The sequence below is a fragment of the Theropithecus gelada genome, chromosome 8 (genome assembly GCF_003255815.1).
Source record: "Theropithecus gelada isolate Dixy chromosome 8, Tgel_1.0, whole genome shotgun sequence".
Taxonomy (NCBI): Eukaryota; Metazoa; Chordata; class Mammalia; order Primates; family Cercopithecidae; genus Theropithecus; species Theropithecus gelada.
Window position 1 is genome coordinate 111,428,815 of NC_037676.1, and position 19,654 is coordinate 111,448,468.

General features: G+C 35.8%; 1 protein-coding gene across 3 annotated transcripts in view; it reads right to left on the minus strand.

Moving 5' to 3' along the window:
• Positions 1 to 5,258: 5,258 nt before the first annotated feature.
• Positions 5,259 to 19,654, minus strand: part of NUDCD1 (NudC domain containing 1) — a 94,780-nt gene continuing 80,384 nt past the window's right edge. For all 3 annotated transcript variants that reach the window (XM_025393624.1, XM_025393626.1, XM_025393625.1), the window contains 2 exons: positions 9,964 to 10,123; positions 5,259 to 7,658 (listed from right to left, as the gene is read on the minus strand). In XM_025393624.1, coding sequence (XP_025249409.1) covers positions 7,366 to 7,658; positions 9,964 to 10,123 — 453 coding nt within the window. In that variant the 3' untranslated portion in view covers positions 5,259 to 7,365. The remainder of the gene's footprint in view (positions 7,659 to 9,963; positions 10,124 to 19,654) is intronic.

The window sequence follows — 19,654 nt, forward strand, 5'->3', positions numbered from 1 at the left end:
CAACTTACCTACTGAAGTATATAATCCAAGGGTTTTTAATATAACCAGAGTTGTGCAGTCATCACCACAATCAATTTTTGTCACTCCCAAAATAAGCCCTATACCCATTAGCAGTCACTTTCCATTCCTCCCCCACTGTAGCCCCTAAGCCTTTGGCAAACACTAATCTACTTTGTCTCTACAGATTTTTTTTTTTTTTTTTTTTTTTTTTAAAGACAGCGTCTCACTTTGATACCCAGGCTGGAGTGCAGTGGTGCAATCACAGCTCACTTCAGCCTCGACCTCCTGGGGTCAGGTGATCCTCCCACCTCAGTTATGTGCCACCATACCTGGCTAATATTTGTTATTTTTGTGGTAGAAGTGGGGTTTTTGCCATGCTGCCCAGGCTGGTCTCTAATGATCTGCCCTCCTCAGCCTACCCAAGTGCTAGGATTATAGGTGTGAGCCACCATGCCCAGCGAGATCTGCCTTTTCATATAAATGGAATCCTACCATCTGTAGCCTATTATGATTGGCTTCTTTCACTTAGCATAATGTTCTCAAGGTTTATTCATGTTGTAGTATGTGTCAGTACTTCATTCATTTATTGCTATATAATATTCCACTGTACAGATATGCCACATTTTATTTATTCATTGGTCAGCTGATGGCTGTTTGGGTTGTTTATACTTTTTGGTTACTATGAATAATGTTACTATAAACATGTGTGTACAGGTTTTTATTACTCTTAGGTATATACCTAGGTGAGGAATTGCTGGGTTATATTGTTAACTGTCAACCTTTCGAAAAACTGCCAGACTCTTACAAAGCAGCTTTCCATACTGTCTGAAATCTCAGTTATTTTTCCTCACACCTGATTTCAGCTGGGTTCCTGAGGCACCACTAATTAACTTCCTATTATATCAACCTACATAGAGGTATGCTTTATGCTTATATTACCTTCTGCCTCCACTAAGATAATCTTCATCCTTCTCTTTTTCCTCTAAGTAAGCGTATATTTGCAGATAAAAGAAAAACACAGAATGTTTATTTACTACTTAGTAAAGGACTTTAGAATAGTTTTCTGAGAGTTCTTCATTCCATAAATTTCAGTGACTGTTCTAACTTTGTAGGTCAAACTACATTTTCTTTGTGAAAAACAGACGGCAGATACAAGAACAATATTCCAATGTCAAGAGTATGTTTAATCTTCTTCAATATTCACCTGATATCATTTTTTCCTGCATTAAGAGATTCAAACTGGATATTTTGGCAAGCATTAAAAGTGAATCTCAAACACTTAAAAAAACGTCAGTTGAAGAAGTAGAAAAAATTTAAATGGCTTAAAAATGTAATATGTTACAGATTTTTTTTTTCCTGTTTGGAGTAAAAAATTTGTAAACTGGGTGCATGGAAAATACTGAAGTCAGAAAACACAGCTTCAGGATTGAAAGATCGCATACATTTAATTTTATCTTCCCTCCCTGGTACCAAAGAAACAGATTCTAAATTTCCTTTCATTAATATACATTTTTGAGGAGTTGCTAAACTATTTTAAAGCGAAAAAAATTCCCCCATTTAAAAATCGTTTGTAACGTATCTATTGAACCCCTATGTGGATTAAAATACCAATAATTCTCATCCATAGACTATGATATAAAAATCTAGAATAAAGTCTCAATGTGAAGAGTATAGTCATACATTAAACGAATTTTCCATCATAGAATCAGGCCTCTTCTGAGTACAAGTAACAGAAAATCTGACCTAAACTGACTTAGGGAAAAAGAAAACTTAACGACTCCCATTATCCAAAATTCTAAGAACGGCTGGTTTTAAGAATTGCTTGGTAGGACTAGATGACATTATCAAGGTCCATTTTCTCAGTCTCTTAGTGCCATCCTTTGCTGGCTCCCTATTTTGAGAAGTTCTCACCTTATTGCAGTGACAAATATGGTTTTGTTTATATCCTTTTATTCTTACATCCAGTGGTAAGGCTTTGTCCCAGAAATCACCGCAAATTCTCACTGTGAATCACTGTTTCTAAATGGGTCAAGTGCCCATTTATGAACCAGTCACCGTGACCAGGGATTCTGCATTCTCAAAAGTACTGATTGGTTTAGCCTTAATAATGTTCTCTATACACGATGCCAAGAACGGAGTCAGTAACACACAAATATATGGGCTTAGAAAGAAATTATGGTATACTTCCAAAATAAGGGGAATGGGTATACTTCCAAGATAAAAGGGAAGGGATGCTGATCCCCGTAATATAGGAAACATGCACTAAAATGCCATTGCAATACAAGAAAAAAAATTAAAAAGCAGAAATTAAATCAATAAGAAAATTTTGGTAAGATTCAATAATCTTTAAAAAAATTTAAAAAGCATTATTGAGGAGCTGATGTGCAAAACAGAATGCTTAAGGTATACTTTTTAATAAAATTTAACTTGTGTATACACTCACGAACTATGATAATTAACATAATGAAGATATCTCTTTACCTAAAATGTTTCTCTGCCCATTTATAATCTTTCAAATCTCTCCCACTCAGGCAATCACTAACCTATTTTCTATGTGTTTGCACTTTCTAGAATTTTGAGTTGAAGCATACAGTATGTACTTTGGCTTCACTCAGCATAATTACTTTGCAATTCATCTATGTTGGGTATATTGATACTTTTTATTGCTGAGTAATAATCCATTGCATGGACATAGCACAATGTATTCAGCCCTTCATCTGTTGACGGATATTTGACTTATTCTGAGGTTTGACTGCTATGAATGCTGTTGCTCTGTTCAAATCTTTGAATAGACATATACTTCCACTTTTCTTAGGTAAAAGAACGGGTAAGTGGAATGGCTGGGTCACATGGAAGATGCATGTTTAACATTTTAGAAAACCACTAAACTCTTTTCAAAAGTGATTCTACCATTTTACATTCCAAACAGCAGTGTTTGAGAGCTCCATTTGTTCCATATGTTTGCCAACATCTGGTATGGTCAGTCTTCAATTAAAGGATTTCAATAGCTATGTAGTGATATCACATTGTGCTTTCAATCCGCACATTCCCAGTGACTAATAACGTTGAGTGCCTTTTCACATGCTTACTTGCCATTCATCTTGTGTATCTGTTCAATATTTTGGCCCAATAAAAAATTTATGTATTTGATTATTATATTATTGAGTTCTGAGGGTTCTTCATACATTCTGGATACTAGTCCTTTATCAAATAGTGATTTGTAAATGTTTTCTCCAAGTCTGTGGCTTTTCATTGTCACAACACTGCCTTTCTAAGAACATAATTTCTTAATTTTGATGAAGTATGATTTATCAATTTTCTCTTTTGGTGTCACATGCAAGAAATCTTTGCCTAACCCAGCCTTACAAAATTTTTCCTTTATGTTATCTGCTAGAAGTTTCACAGTTTCAGGTTTTACATTTAGGTCCATGATCCATTTTAAGTAAATTCTGATACAAGCCTGTGTTAGTTTCCTATAGCTGCTGTAATGAAATTACCACAAATTTGGTGGTAATGCATTCTGTCACAGTTCTGAGGCCAGAAGACCAAACTCAAGGTGTCAGCAGGGCCATTCCCCATCCAGAGGCTCTGAGGGAGAACCTATTTCTTGCTTCTTCCAGCTTCTAGTGGCTGCCAGCATGCTCTAGCATTCCTCGGTTTGTGGCCTTTTAAACTCCATCTTCACATAAGCTGCTTCTCCTCTTTGTGCTTGTAACCGCACTCTGCCTCTCTCTTATAAGGGACACTGCAATTAGATTTAGGGTCCACCCCAGATAATTCAGGAAAATTTTTCCATGTAAAGATCCTCATTATAATCACTTCTGCAAAGACTCTTTGTCTTCATAAGGTTCTATTTTTATGTTCCAGGGATTGAAACTGGATATCTTTGGGTGGCCACTATTTAGGCTATCATAAAGGCAAAAATGAATACTCAAGTGTTTTTGCGCCACTTGTTGAAAAGGTATCTTTTCTCCATCAAATTATCTCTGCATTTTGTATTCCCTCTTCATTGAAATATCTCTGACTCAAATTAACTGACCATATGTGTCTGAGTCTCTAACTGGACTCTTTATTCTAATCTATGGATCTATTTGTCAGAATTGGTGCCAATACCACATTGTCTTGATTACTGCAGCTTTACTGACCATCTTTATTTTCTTTTCTGTGAATTAACTGTTCATATCTTTTGTCTGCTTTCCTTTTGTATAATTTGTTTGCTTTTTTATTAAATGATAGTTCTTTGTTCTAGATTTTAATATTCATGTATTATGCATGAGTCACATATCTTTTCTCAGTCTGTTGCTTTATCTTTTACCAAAAGTAGGTCATAAAGAAATTTCACATTTTGTAATGATCAAATTCATCGATCCTTTCTCTTATATTTTTGCCTTCTGGATCTTAAGAAGCCTTCTCAACCTTGAGAATATAGATATTTTCTTCTTGTAAGTATAGGATGATTAAATGTTTGTCTATTTTGTTTACTAATGCAATGACGCCACTTCTTTTTACTGTTTCATGATATATCTTGATATCCGGTTGGGTACCTTTTACTTTGGCTCTTTTTGTGCATTTATTCTTTCTTACCAATTCTAGAAGGCCTTCCTTCTCTTTGCTTTATTACTTCTATACTTCCATCATTAGGCCTATTTTTTTTTTTTTTTTTTTTTTTTACCAGCTCACCTATTATTACCTGTTCAGTAAGACACACTTACTACTAAGTAACTAGAATATTCTTCCAGTAATAATAAGTGATGAGTAAAAGTTTTGCCTTCTTATATGACTTGCCATACATAAACTTACCATTTGTTCTTTTCTATAGTTAATAACACAAAATGTCTGAAATTCCTGTGTAATGATGGTTTAACTTGTTCTGTACAGTCATTTCCCTTTTATGTAGAAATGTGATGAATGTACTTTAAGAGTATTTTTTTTTTTAACACTGTTAACCACTCCTAATTTCTTGACACTTTGATTCTTTTTTCTAACTCTTCTCATTGGCAACTACTCTACCTGACTCTTGCGGGTAGTCTCCAAGGTTCCAGCTTTGGTCAGACTTCCTTAGCAGGAAAGCAACCACTCTATGCCACCCTCTCCTCTTTTTTTCCCTAAAAAGAAATTTTATCTGAAAATAATTAGAATGTAAATTGTCTCCTTATCCTTAGTAATACATTATCCTTAATACTGAAAAAATCATGCTAAGGTAAATAGTTGATGCTTAAATGTGTTAAAAGAGCAAATATTGTTAAATGACTCTTATATGCAAAACACATAAAATACTACTTTATTACTATCATACACATTTTATAAATTCCTATTTATAACATGATAAAAATCAACAAAAATACAAGGTACTACATTCTTAGCACTTGTAGTATATACCTCAATGTTCTAAGTATATGTATCTTAGAACATTGTTTAAGCTGAGTTAAATGTTTATGGAATCCCTGAAGCATTTCAAGAAAATAGCTTGAAATCACTGCTCTAGGCCTATTCATCTGCTAAAATACGTCAACATGCAACAACATTTAGGATTAATTATCCTGAGAGCTTTCAATTCAACATTAATCATGCAAAAAAATCACATGCACAAAGAATACTGATTACTAATATTTGCAATATATACATAGTCATGGTTAATTAAGCACCACATTTTTATTATACATTTTTCTTACATTCCCTAAGAAGATATTTATTATCTTTGGGGAAAATTTTAGCGAAAATGTAGATCTACTTTCCCATAATAAAGATTTTTAATAATTCACTATTTAAATGGTCTTTTGTTTCATGAAGTTTTACAACAATACTAAAAAGTTCTGGAAATATTACTGTTTGGTTTTTGGTTACTATACAGTTTTCTATGTCTATGATCTCATGACGTTTGGTACCTAGTCTCTCTTTCCTAATACTAATAGAGTACTATTAGGACTCCAATTGTCAATACCAGTCCTCAGGACCTTTCCTAACTTTTTACCTAGCACCCCAATACTCTCTAGGAAACTGCATTCTGACAAAGGGTTTAGAACATGTATGTAATCCTCATCTCTTTTCCTCCTCTCCGTCTCTCAAACATTCATTCATTAAAATTTAGTTGAGTCAAATACTTGCCCAGACAGGCAAAAGATATGTTAGCAAAAATATTTTCTATCTTATATTTCTTATCTTAATCTTCTGCCTCTTAAATTAAGGTCTTAACTTCCTTATTAAAATATAAAATCCAACTTGAGGTTTATATAAGATACATACCTTGAAATGTTATAAAAAGTAATAAAACTTTCCAGGTACATACATACTAAAACAAACCTGGAAAGATAAGTTTGAAAAAACAAACTTTGTGGCAAAAAAGTGTAACATATAAACAGGATTATTTTGTTTAAATTGTTAGAAAAATAAAGAGAGCTACAAGGATAAATTATAATTTGTCCTTGTGTGGTAGATTGTTCCATTAGTGGCCCTCAATGAATCATACCACCCGCTATCTGCCAGCTTGTGTAGTCTCCTCATACTGATTCTAGACTTGGCCATGTGATTTGCTTTGTCCAATGGAACATTAGTAAATATGATAGATGTACAGGATCGATAAGCTCTTGCATATTGGAGCTTGCTCTCTTAGGATGTTTTCTCTACTATGGAAAGAACACCCATCTAGCCTTCTGGAGGCTGAGAGGCCCTGTAAAGCAGAGACAGCCAACTCACTAAATTGTGAAAAATAATAAATGTCCTTGTTTTAAACCACTGAGTTTTGGTGTGGTTTGTTTCGCAGTGATGGATAATGTGAAATCTTATCTCTCTCTGTCTATGTCTGTGGCAGAGCAACTGGCTGAAAGTTACATAAAGCTGTACTTAATTTGAAAATAATAATTGAAGTCTCTCAATAAACTTAAAAAATATTAGGACTGCTGTCCTCTAACATTTCTCCCTCCATGTAGACTCAGTTATTCAATCCATTTAAATACATATGTACAATACTCAACATTTAACTATTATCCTGTACATTTTATAGGTACAGACTATAGCAACTTATCAATGAACAGAGTACACAATAAATATTTTTATTTTTAAACACTGAATTGTACATCTTTCATATAAAACATGAGATTCTAGCCTATTTAAAAAGTATACTTGCTAGTACTATCTTTACTTTTTTTTTTTTTTCACAGAAACCAATGTTCTCTAAATCTGCAGTTTCATTCCATAGCTTTAGAGAATCATAATCTCTTGAATATATTTCCAATGTTATTTAAAAAATAAAAAATCATACAAGATATATTTAGCACATTAAAACTTAAGAGGTTATAGTATATTGTCCAGACCTCCACGTACCACTGAAAACTTTTCCAGTACAAAGAAGCCAATATGTTAGAATAATTAATTCTCTGTATTGACTTTTATTAAAAAGAGGTTTCTGGTAGTAAGAACAAATAATCTCTCATTTGTTGCCTGAAATCCTAAAATAGGATCATTGGTTTCCAGGCTTGCTACTTGCTGCTTAGCAACCTGTCCTACTTGCCTGCCTTCCTTTCTGTTGTAAAGTACAGTGGACATGGGAGCAGGCTGACGATAGATGAATACTCGACGAAGGCACTCACAAAGGGCTGCATAGGAGTAATTTGGAGCACAGGCAAAAAATTTTTTGTCTCTCTTTGATGCTTGGACATAGCCTGCCAAGAATGAGACAAACAAAAGAAAAACTATATATTAAACAGAAGGGGAAAAATCATGATTTCACATTTAATATTTTGCAATGTTTATTACAAATTAAAATGCCCAAGTAAAATATATACCGTAAGGTATAAAATTCTGAATCATTAATGATTAGCCACAATCAGTCTCTCCCAACTGGTACAAAAATACAACTTTAATTCTTAAGGAACAAAACAGATATGGCTTCCTCTCTTCAAGAAAAGCATAATATAGTTTCATTTAATTTCCATGAATAATTCGAACACTAAAATTCTAAAATCTAAAACACTAACTACATGACAAATATCTTTAAGTGCCAATTTAATATTTAGCTTCATGAATTACAGATATGGCATCACAGAATCATTTTTTTCCTCTTAAATAAATTGGAAAATGTGTATAGGATACCATCATAAAGTTATTTTAGGTTTCTGTTCATAATGTATCCCTGAATGTACTAGTATTCGTGATGCATTCTCTTATTATCCCTAAAATGTTAGTGATATTTTTACACAACAATACCAACACTGTAACCGGATTCTGTTGTACTTTCAGCCCCAGAAGTAGAATGTTGACCACTATAACCTAAAAAATAATTTCAAGTCTCTAAACTGAAAAAATCCTTAATCTTAATTCATGTACACATTTAAAAAGTATCTTTTTGGATTAAAACAACATTTATGTTCCGAAATATAAATTATGATTTTCAGATTGTGACATGGTTAGTACATGTTAGGTATTTAAGATCATGTAAAATAAAAATATAGGCCGGTCGCAGTGGTTCACGCCTGTAATTCCAGCACTTTGGGAGGCCGAGGCTGGCGGATCATGAGGTCAGGAGATCAAGACCATCCTGGCTAACATGGTGAAACCCCGTCTCTACTAAAAATACAAAAAAAAATTAGCCGGGCGTGGTGGCACGCACCTCTAGTCCCAGCTACTTGGGAGGATGAGGCAGGAGAATGGCGTGAACCCGGCGGCGAAGCTTGCAGTGAGCGCAGATCACGCCACTGCACTCCAGCCTGGGCGACAGAGAGAGACTCCGTCTTAAAAAAAAAAAAAAGAACACTAATTAAAATTGAGATCTCATCAAACAATGAATAAGCAAAGGAACTACTGAGCACATGCAGATCCGTATTGTTTTTAATTAAGCAGGGTTTGAAGTGGGAAAAGTGAAGATTTAGATACCTATTTAAATAGTTTAAAGTAGCTATCCAGGCTAACCTTGACAGAATAACGTATATATTTCAAGAGTACATATCTAATGTAACGTTGATTTAACTTAGAATTAAGCATAGACTTCCTCTATAATAGGGGATCTGGGGACACAAATAGAAGATCTGAGCATCTAAAGATAATATGATAGAGCTTTCTTCTGACTAAAGTATAGATAATTAAAAAATAACATTATAATAGGGAGGCTAAAAATTATATGGTTAAATTAGTCAACCAAACTTTGTACTTCAGGTCATAAAAATCCATTTGGTGTCTGAACCAGTTTAGCAGCCTATATTATTAACTATAAGAGATAATTAATAAATTTCTTCTACTATTAGGGTTGTGCATATATAGCCATCAAAATACATACTTTCACTTCTTGCTGCCAGTTTAAAATAACCTTTCAATAAAGCAATAACTGTGGCTAATTCACATAAAAAATTTCTGTCACACAATACTAATGCATTTTGACAAAAAATCAATGATTGCATCCATCTACAATTAAGTAGTTTAAACATTTTCAAGCCCTAATTTTAAAACTGATTTTTTTCCTTTTATCCTACCAAATAAATTTAATTTCTGCTTATCACCGCTTTCCATAAGTGTTTTCATTATAATGGCTCTCTTTTGTCTTAATTTTGACAAAAGATCTCTCCTAATGTGCATTATACCTTAGGGGAATTCTATGATGTTTTTGAAGATTACTCTGAAGAAACTTGAATACAAGTTCCATGTAGGGTATTATCAAGCTCCTTGTTCAGACTCCAGTATCATATGGCTTACAGAATTAGAAAAAGCAAATGACTTATTAGAATAATTCAAATGGTTAGATAACCACTTTCATTTCTGTCTTGATCTTCTGTATAAGCATAAAAACAGATTAGTCTAAATGTTCCAATAGTGCTAACACTCATCCGCTAGTACAAGAAAACAAATCATAGCACAAATCAATCTAAATGTAATCAGGACAGCTCAAATTAAAAAGAAAAAAAAAGGAATGAACTTTAAATGAATGATGACTGTAGTTTTGATTTCATGGAAAATGTCAAAGAGTTTGCTTTATACCTAAAGCATTGAAAGTTGCGATGTGCTCCCACATATCATCTTGTTTGCTGGAGTGTGGTTGCCAGAGTAGGGCATCAACATCATGGCGTAAACAGAAGCAGGGCATTTCTTTAGGATCCACTATGACAGAGAAAAGGTACTGGTTGCTTCCAAGATTCACCTAAAAAGTGATTTAAAAAAATTTTTTTTTACCCAACAACACATTAATAATACAACAATAACAATGGCAGAGGCTGACAGCCAGCATTAAGTGTCAGCAACTGTTTCATACTTTTTATATACTTAATCTGATTGACTCCTCATAATATCCCTGAGATAAATTTGCTACTGTTACGTTCATTTTAAAGCTGAGGAAAGTGATGCACAAAGCATTTAGGTAACTTGTCGATGATCAGCCTGGCAATAAGTCATAGAGCTGAAATTTGGATCCAGAGTCTAATATGTTCTTAATCACCATGCGATATACTACCTCTTACCTGTTAGTAAATAGTTTAAAACATGATATAAAGCAGGGGTCCCCAGTCACTGAGCCGCAGACTGGTACCAGCCAGTGGCCTTTTAGGAACTGGGCCACACAGCAGGAGATGAGCAGCAGGCAAGGGAGCATTACAGCCTGAGCCCCACCTCCTGTCAGATCAGCAGCAGAATTAGATTCTCATAGCAGCATGAACACTATTGTGAAATGCACATGCAAGGGATCTAGGCTGTGTGCTCCCTCTGAGAATCTAACTAATACCTGATGATCTGAGGTGGAACAGTTTCATCCTGAAACCATCCACCAAGCTCCCATAGGCCCATGGAAAAACTGTCTTCCACAAAACTGGTCTCTGGTGCCAAAAAGGTTGGAGACTGCTGATATAAAGCACCAATTTTATAAGCAGACTATTTTTAAACCATAGAATATAGAAGTTTACTAATGCTTACTTGTAATAATCACTAGGAATAATGACACTACCAGAATTTATGAGCACACTCTACATGCCAGGCATTTTATAAATATTAATCTTCTCAACAACACACAAGGCTATTATTATCTTCATTTAAGGGATGAAAGAACAGGCTTGGAGAGCTTGAGTAACTTGTCCTAGGCTAAAGAGAAATATCACAATGCTGGAATTCACACTCACATCTGTTTATAAATTATTTACTTTAACATATTGCTTAAGGTATCAATGTCAATATGTCAATAATGTCAACATTTGTTATTGTAACACATCAATAATTGTTATTGCAATATTGATGCCTACAGAAATTCATTTTTTTTTTTTTTTTAAATTTATTATTATTATACTGTAAGTTGTAGGGTACATGTGCATAACGTGCAGGTTTGTTACATATGTATACTTGTGCCTTGTTGGTGTGCTGCACCCATCAACTCGTCATTTACATCAGGTATAACTCCCAATGCAATCCCTCCCTCCGCCCCCCCTCCCCATGATAGGCCCCGGTGTGTGATGTTCCCCTTCCCGAGTCCAAGTGATCTCATTGTTCAGTTCCCACCTATGAGTGAGAACATGCGGTGTTTGGTTTTCTGTTCTTGTGATAGTTTGCTAAGAATGATGGATTCCAGCTGCATCCATGTCCCTACAAAGGACACAAACTCATCCTTTTTTATGGCTGCATAGTATTCCATGGTGTATATATGCCACATTTTCTTAATCCAATCTGTCACTGATGGACATTTGGGTTGATTCCAAGTCTTTGCTATTGTGAATAGTGCTGCAATAAACATACGTGTGCATGTGTCTTTATAGCAGCATAATTTATAATCCTTTGGGTATATCCCCAGTAATGGGATGGCTGGGTCATATGGTACATCTAGTTCTAGATCCTTGAGGAATCGCCATACTGTTTTCCATAATGGTTGAACTAGTTTACAATTCCACCAACAGTGTAAAAGTGTTCCTATTTCTCCACATCCTCTCCAGCACCTGTTGTTTCCTGACTTTTGAATGATCGCCATTCTAACTGGTGTGAGATGGTATCTCATTGTGGTTTTGATTTGCATTTCTCTGATGGCCAGTGATGATGAGCATTTTTTCATGTATTTGTTGGCTGTATGAATGTCTTCTTTTGAGAAATGTCTATTCATATCCTTTGCCCACTTTTTGATGGGGTTGTTTGTTTTTTTCTTGTAAATTTGTTGGAGTTCTTTGTAGGTTCTGGATATTAGCCCTTTGTCAGATGAGTAGATTGCAAAAATTTTCTCCCATTCTGTAGGTTGCCTGTTCACTCTGATGGTAGTTTCTTTTGCTGTGCAGAAGCTCTTTAGTTTAATTAGATCCCATTTGTCAATTTTGGCTTTTGCTGCCGTTGCTTTTGGTGTTTTAGACATGAAGTCTTTGCCCATGCCTATGTCCTGAATGGTACTACCTAGGTTTTCCTCTAGGATTTTTATGGTATTAGGTCTAACATTTAAGTCTCTAATCCATCTTGAATTAATTTTCGTATAAGGAGTAAGGAAAGGATCCAGTTTCAGCTTTCTACTTATGGCTAGCCAATTTTCCCAGCACCTTTTATTAAATAGGGAATCCTTTCCCCATTTCTTGTTTCTCTCAGGTTTGTCAAAGATCAGATGGCTGTAGATGTGTGGTATTATTTCTGAGGACTCTGTTCTGTTCCATTGGTCTATATCTCTGTTTTGGTACCAGTACCATGCTGTTTTGGTTACTGTAGCCTTGTAGTATAGTTTGAAGTCGGGTAGCGTGATGCCTCCAGCTTTGTTCTTTTGACTTAGGATTGTCTTGGAGATGCGGGCTCTTTTTTGGTTCCATATGAACTTTAAAGCAGTTTTTTCCAATTCTGTGAAGAAACTCATTGGTAGCTTGATGGGGATGGCATTGAATCTATAAATTACCTTGGGCAGTATGGCCATTTTCACGATATTGATTCTTCCTATCCATGAGCATGGTATGTTCTTCCATTTGTTTGTGTCCTCTTTTATTTCACTGAGCAGTGGTTTGTAGTTCTCCTTGAAGAGGTCCTTTACATCCCTTGTAAGTTGGATTCCTAGGTATTTGATTCTCTTTGAAGCAATTGTGAATGGAAGTTCATTCATGATTTGGCTCTCTGTTTGTCTGTTACTAGTGTATAAGAATGCTTGTGATTTTTGCACATTAATTTTGTATCCTGAGACTTTGCTGAAGTTGCTTATCAGCTTAAGGAGATTTTGGGCTGAGACAATGGGGTTTTCTAAATATACAATCATGTCATCTGCAAAGAGGGACAATTTGACTTCTTCTTTTCCTAACTGAATACCCTTGATTTCTCAGAAATTCATTTTAATACAAAATTATCAAATTGAAACTTACTGAATTTCATTTATAGAATTACTTTTTCTAAATGAAGATATGTTGTAAGGATAGTCTTCTTTATGAGAAATGTTATCATCAGAGTTGAAAATATGAAACAGAGTATCAACGAAAATCACATCAAATGTAGAAAATATAAAATACGTGCAGTATTTAATAAATACTGAATTGATTCTACGAATTTGCGAGCATACTGGAGAACAGTAAAATGTTGGGTTAAAGTAAGAAGTGGAGACCTGACCTGAATTCAATAGGGAAAGCTGTGAAGTGGCTCTCCAGCAAGAGGACCTATTATTGGTAAAGCTGTGACAACACAAGCTACTGGTCACAGGAGAATACAGTGTCAGAGCAACCCACCTTCTGCTCCCCCAGCAACGTCAGGGAAATAGGGCTTTTGAGTAGAGCCAGTGCTAGTTCTCTACAAAGCAAGGGGAGAAGGCCAGCACATAGAGACCATAGACTATTTCTTTTCCCTCCTTACTCCTGATGATCAGTGGATAGAAGAGGTTTATTTTCAGAGTCACCACTACCTAACTGGGCTTTTATTATTATAAGGTTTGATGGACCTTACACTGCTTCAGCTCTCTTCCCTGTACCTCAACTCTGATAGTCTATTTTTTTTTAACCAAGGGCTTTCACAGAAGAAAAACAACAGCTAAAATAAAAGTCAAAATAATATTTTCACAAAAACACATCTACTTTCATGAGCCAAGTGCCTAAAGAATGTACTGAATATTATGAGGATTGATATAACTGAATGATCTCTGGTCCATCCATACTTGAAGAGACAGCAGTGAGAAAAGAACAGAGGACCTTGAGCCACCAAGTGAAAGGTGACCACCACGGGAGATCAATCATGAAAATAAGAGGATGAGAATGAAGGTAGGTGCCTTATTATGAGTCCCTCACTCTGACTTAGATATCTGTTTCTTCACTTCAGCAGCCACTTACTTTACACATATTTCCATTATGACGATTGTGTCAAGTGTTGTTAATTATGAAACTAGCAATTTCATACAGTTTGTCTTTGCCATACCTTTGACATGGCATTCTGTTTGGACTCCTTGTATTTTTTAACCTGATAAGATTCCCACTTATCCTCTAAGACTCAATTCAACCATCAGTTGCTCCCAGAATTCTCCCACTCTCATGGTTATATGAGCTGCTTTAATTCTGAGAACCCCAGCATCATATATATTACTTCTATCAAATTACTAATCATATTAGATGAATATTTTTGCATACCACCTGTGGCAGGCTGAATAATGTCCTCCGAAGATGTCCACATCTAAACCCCTTGGAACCTGTGAACAAGTTACCTATGGCAAAAGGGACTTTGTAGATGTGATTAAGTTCAAGGTCCTGGGATGGAGAGATTATCCTGGAATATGTGGGTGGGCTCAATGTATTAAAAAGCGTTCTTAGGGAGGGAGGAGGGCCACAGACACAGAAGGTGAGATAACAACAAAATCAAGGCGATACACAGAGATTATAAGATGATATACTGCTGGTTTTGGTCATGGAGGATGGGGCCATAAGCCAAGTAATGGAGGCAGCCTCCAGAAGTTAGAAAAGGCAAGGAAATGGATTCTCCCCTAGAGCCTCCAGAATGAATGTAGTCCCTACAAATCATTTTAGGACTTCTGACCTCCCAAACTGTAAGAGAATAAATCTGTGTTGTTTTCAACCACTATCCTTGTAGCAATCTGTTGCAGCAACATCAGCAACATCAGCAACCTAACATACCACCCATCTCACAACGCTAATTCTTCTTGAGAATTAGAAGTCTGCCTTTTTTTCCTCATATTGTAGAGAAATTTTTTTTTAATGAATGTTATGTAAAAAGTGATTATTTTTGTAATATCTTCACCAAGGCTAATCTATCTTTAGATTTGGGACTTATCTATTTTACAGTTAGAATAACTGGCTGAAGATTTTGTAAGGCAAAAATCTCATAATTAGGTTCTTAACCTAACAGAGGGTAATTAGGGTCAAGAGCTTCTAGATTTTAAGTACATAGTTCTCTGTGCCTTTTAGTTCTCACTTCCAGAAATCTTAGTTTCTCAACAATTTCCCCCTATACCTTTCCAATGTTTGAAAAAAAAAAAAAGTCCAAATTGCCTTAAATGGCATTTTGAAAGCTTTTCAACAACTGACCCCAGCATACTTTTCAATATTCACTATTACTTTCCTTAAAACATAACATTTAGGAAAACTGGATCGCAATTTACAAAACTGTCTTCCCTATTTCCCCATTCCTTTATTCATGTTTTTTTTAATAACCCGTTGCATACCCTGTCCATTATATACGTTATGCCATATGTGAATGGCATCTTCTCCTCCAAGTTTTCCCTAATGCTAATAAAAAGAAATCATGTATTGCAACTAGTTATTTATACCTTTCCCATAGAGTCTGTCTCTTCATTTCACTTATATGCTCTTTGAAGATGATAGCTATCACTTTGGGTAGGATATTTAAACCATTTTTTCACCCTATAAATACGGTAATAATAATACTCACTTCACAATTGTTATGATGAGTAAACAATATATTTCAAAGCTTGGCACTTAGAAAGAACTTAATAAGTGTTCACGTTGATTATTACCTGTCTAGGAAAGCCCTTAATAAGTATTAATGTTAATTATTACCCTTCCAGCATTCTTAAAATATTTTGTTTTGTATATTAATGGCATTTCAAATTTTAAGAATGAGATGAGTAACACTAACAGGAAAGCATAGCAGCTTTCAAGCAATATTCCTGTAGCTCACAGTTCTTATACAATTTTATGTCTCAGAAATGTGTAAACAGCTATAAAAATAACATACAGTTATTCCAACTTAATCCCAGCATATTGGAGACAAATTTCTATACTCTTGCACCATTTCAAAAATGAGAAATACAGAATTCATTGTTCTACTCGTCATTTTGTCATATAAACTCTATTTTTATCAGTGGTTACAAATGTATGCTTATTGCTTTCAATTTTGTATCTTCCTATAATGCATATATTCCTCAGTAAATGGATCTGCCCCTGAAAAGGGACAAAGTCATGGTTCAAATAAGATTTGGATTTTTAACATATACTCAAACCCAAGTACCTTAAAGTTTAAAATCCAAAGTAAACAAACTAGTCAATTTTTTGATGGCAGTAACTACATATAATTTACAGTGAGACACACGAATCCCATTAAAAAATGAGATATGTAAAGAATTGTTTTGTTTTTTTTTTTTTGTTTTGAGATGGGGTCTCACTCTGTCACCCAGGCTGGTGTCCAGTGGCACATTCATGGCTCACAGTAGCCTTGACCTCCTGGGCTCAAGCAATCCTCCAGCCCCAGCCTCCTGAGTAGCTGGGACTATAGGCACACACCACCATGCCCAGGTAATTTTTAAATTTTTTTTTTTTGTAGAGATGAGAGGTCTCACCATGTTGCCCAGGTTGGTCCCGAACTCAACTCAAGCACTCCTCCTGCCTCAGCCTCCCAAAGTGCTAGTATTACAGGTGTGAGCCACTGGTGCCTGGCAAGAATTGTTGAATTCTTTACTTCTTTCTGTATGTAGTAAGAGACTATGTGATACTCACTTTACTTAATAAATTCTAGCTTCCCTATTTTTTACTTCAAAACTGAGTATTTCATACAGCTAAATAAAATAAAGATTATGCCACTGCCAGATGTTTGCTACTTCTTAAGTTGGACAGATGCCACAAAAGGAAAACAAGCTTACCTTTCCGTTCAAAGAGTCCAAGCTAAGAGTGGATAAAGAAACTGAACATGAGCATTATTTTAAGACAATGCCTAAAAGGTGTTTGGTTTCATTTTTTTCATGGTGGTATCAGAATCTCTTGATAACTGTTTATGCCTTTCACTACTATTTCCTGCCTCATTGCCTGCCTGGGACTCCTAGCATGATGCTTAACAGGAGTACTGCGAGCAGACATCTTGGCCTGTTCCCAGTTGTTACAGAAGCCTTCAGTCTTTCACCATGAAGTATGGTGTTAACTCCTGGGTTTCTGATGAGGCAGTTTCTTTCAATTCCTAGTTTGCAGAGCATTTTTATCATAAACGAACGATTTTTTTTTTCATATTCTTTTTCTGCAACTACTGGGATGATCAAATATTTTTCTTCAGTCTGTTGATATGGTGAATTATACTGATTGATGATATTTGAATAACAAAATCAGCTTTGAGTTCCCAGAATAAACCCTACCTGGTCATAATGTAACTTTCCTTTTTACTTATTGGTGGATTTATTAAGAATTTTTGTGTCTGTATTCATGGAGGATATTAGTTTTTTTTTCTTCCTGTTTTCACATCTTTTAATGTCTTTGGTATCAGGGTAATGCTAGCCTCATAAAATAAGTTGGAAAGTGTTCCTTTCTAACTTTCTAGAAGTTTGTAGAGAATTGGTATTGTTTCTTCATTTGGTAAAATAAACCAGGGAAGTCATCTGGGGCTGGAGATTTCTTTGTTGGAAAGTTTTTAAAAATAAATTTAATCTTCTTCAACAGATATGACTAATAAGGTCTCACCTCTTTCTTTCTTTTTTTTTTTTTTTTTCTGAGATGGAGTCTTGCTGTGTTGCCCAGGCTGGAGTGCAGTGGCACAATCTCAGCTCACTGCAACCTCCACCTCCCAGGTTCAAGCAATTCTCTGCCTCAGCCTCCTGAGTAGCTGGGATTACAGGTGCCCACCACCATGCCTGGCTAATTTTTGTATTTGTAGTAGAGACGGGGTTTCACCATCTTGGCCAGGCTGGTCTTGAATCCCAGATCTCGTGATCCACCCACTTCGGCCTCCCCTGGGATTACAGGCATGAGCCACCGCACTTGGCTAAGTCTCAACTATTTCTTAAGTGAACTTCAGTAATTTTGCAGTTTAAAAAATTTGTTCCATATAAATTGTCAAATACATGGAAATGCAGTTGTTCTTAAGACTTCATGGGTTACCCTTTAGTGTCTTTAGGATCTCTATTGACATTCTAAGTGCTATTCCTGACATTGATACTTTGTGTTTTCGTTTTCCTCAGTCTGGCTAGAGACTTATCAATCTTGATCTTTTCAGAGGACTAGCTTTTAGTTTATTAGTTTTCTCTATTATTTCCTGCTTTCAATTTCACTGGTTCCCACTTTTATCCTTACAGTGTCCTTCCTTCTGCTTGCTTTAGCTTTAGTTTGCTCTTCTTTTTCTAGTTTCTTAATGTGAAAGCTTAAACTACTAAATTGGGGCACTTTTTTCTTTTCTAGTATAACATGTAATGCTGTAAATATCCCCCTAAGCTTTAGCTGTACTCCACGTGTGTCATCACGTTTCATCTTCATTCAATACAAAATACGTTTTAACTTTCTGAGTTCCACTGTAATTCATAGGTTACTCAGTTTTGCTTGAGTACTTTCCTCAATGGTATTGTTCCATCCCAAGCTTTAGGCCTTCACTGTGCATGTTCACCTCAGAGACAGTCTATGCTCTTAGTCCCTCTCTAGTGGTAGGCTGTGGTTACTTGTTGCTTGATGTGCTTCCTAGCCTGACGGTGAGGGGGATGTGGGTTGGGGAGTCAAGGAAAAGCATTCTCTGCTGTCTGGTTCAGCCTCAGTACTCTGTGACCTCAGTTTCAGGGTTTGAGCTTTTTCAGTGATACTGCCCTCCCCCAGTGGTAGGAGACTTCTAATAACCAGGATGATTTTCTGCCCCTCGTCAAGGCATGGAGATGGTGTTTTGAGGTTTTTATCTTTTCCTCTAGCTGCAATGGGTCTTCTTCTGAACCCTTGGCAAGCTAAGATTTGATGCTTTTCCCTCAGCAGCTTAGGCTGCTGATACTTACAAAAAACAGTGCAGGCAAGACTTCATACTTTTCCCATAGCAGAGAACACTCCCCTCTAATCCAATTGTGAACCAGCAAGATAGCTTTCTCTAATGTCCTTCCCTGTTCCAGTCTTTTTTGTTAGCACCTGGTCAAGGTCCATAAAGAAGATCCTGTAAGTGTGAGCAACATCCCTCATGTATGTGAATGCCAGCTGACTGTTACGGGTCACACCACGTCTCTGGCAATCTGTTAGTTGAATCCTTCTTACCCACTTACATGGCAGTCCTCCTGTCTCCCTTCAATGTTCAGGTGAACCAGTGTCCCTATCTCATCCCTCTTTGACGGCACTTACTTTTCCTTAGATTTTAAGCTGTTGGCTGCCCTGTAAGCTCAGCTTTCTGATGAGTCTTTAAAAAGTTACGATTTCATAGATAATCCAGCATTATTTTATTACAATGGGCATGACAATCTTTCCAACTTTCTACATTCTAGGCAAAAGCAGGAATTTCCTTGATCACTATTTATTAACTTGCCTAAAAGGCCTAGGATTTCAACTTATAATCAACAGACTGCTGA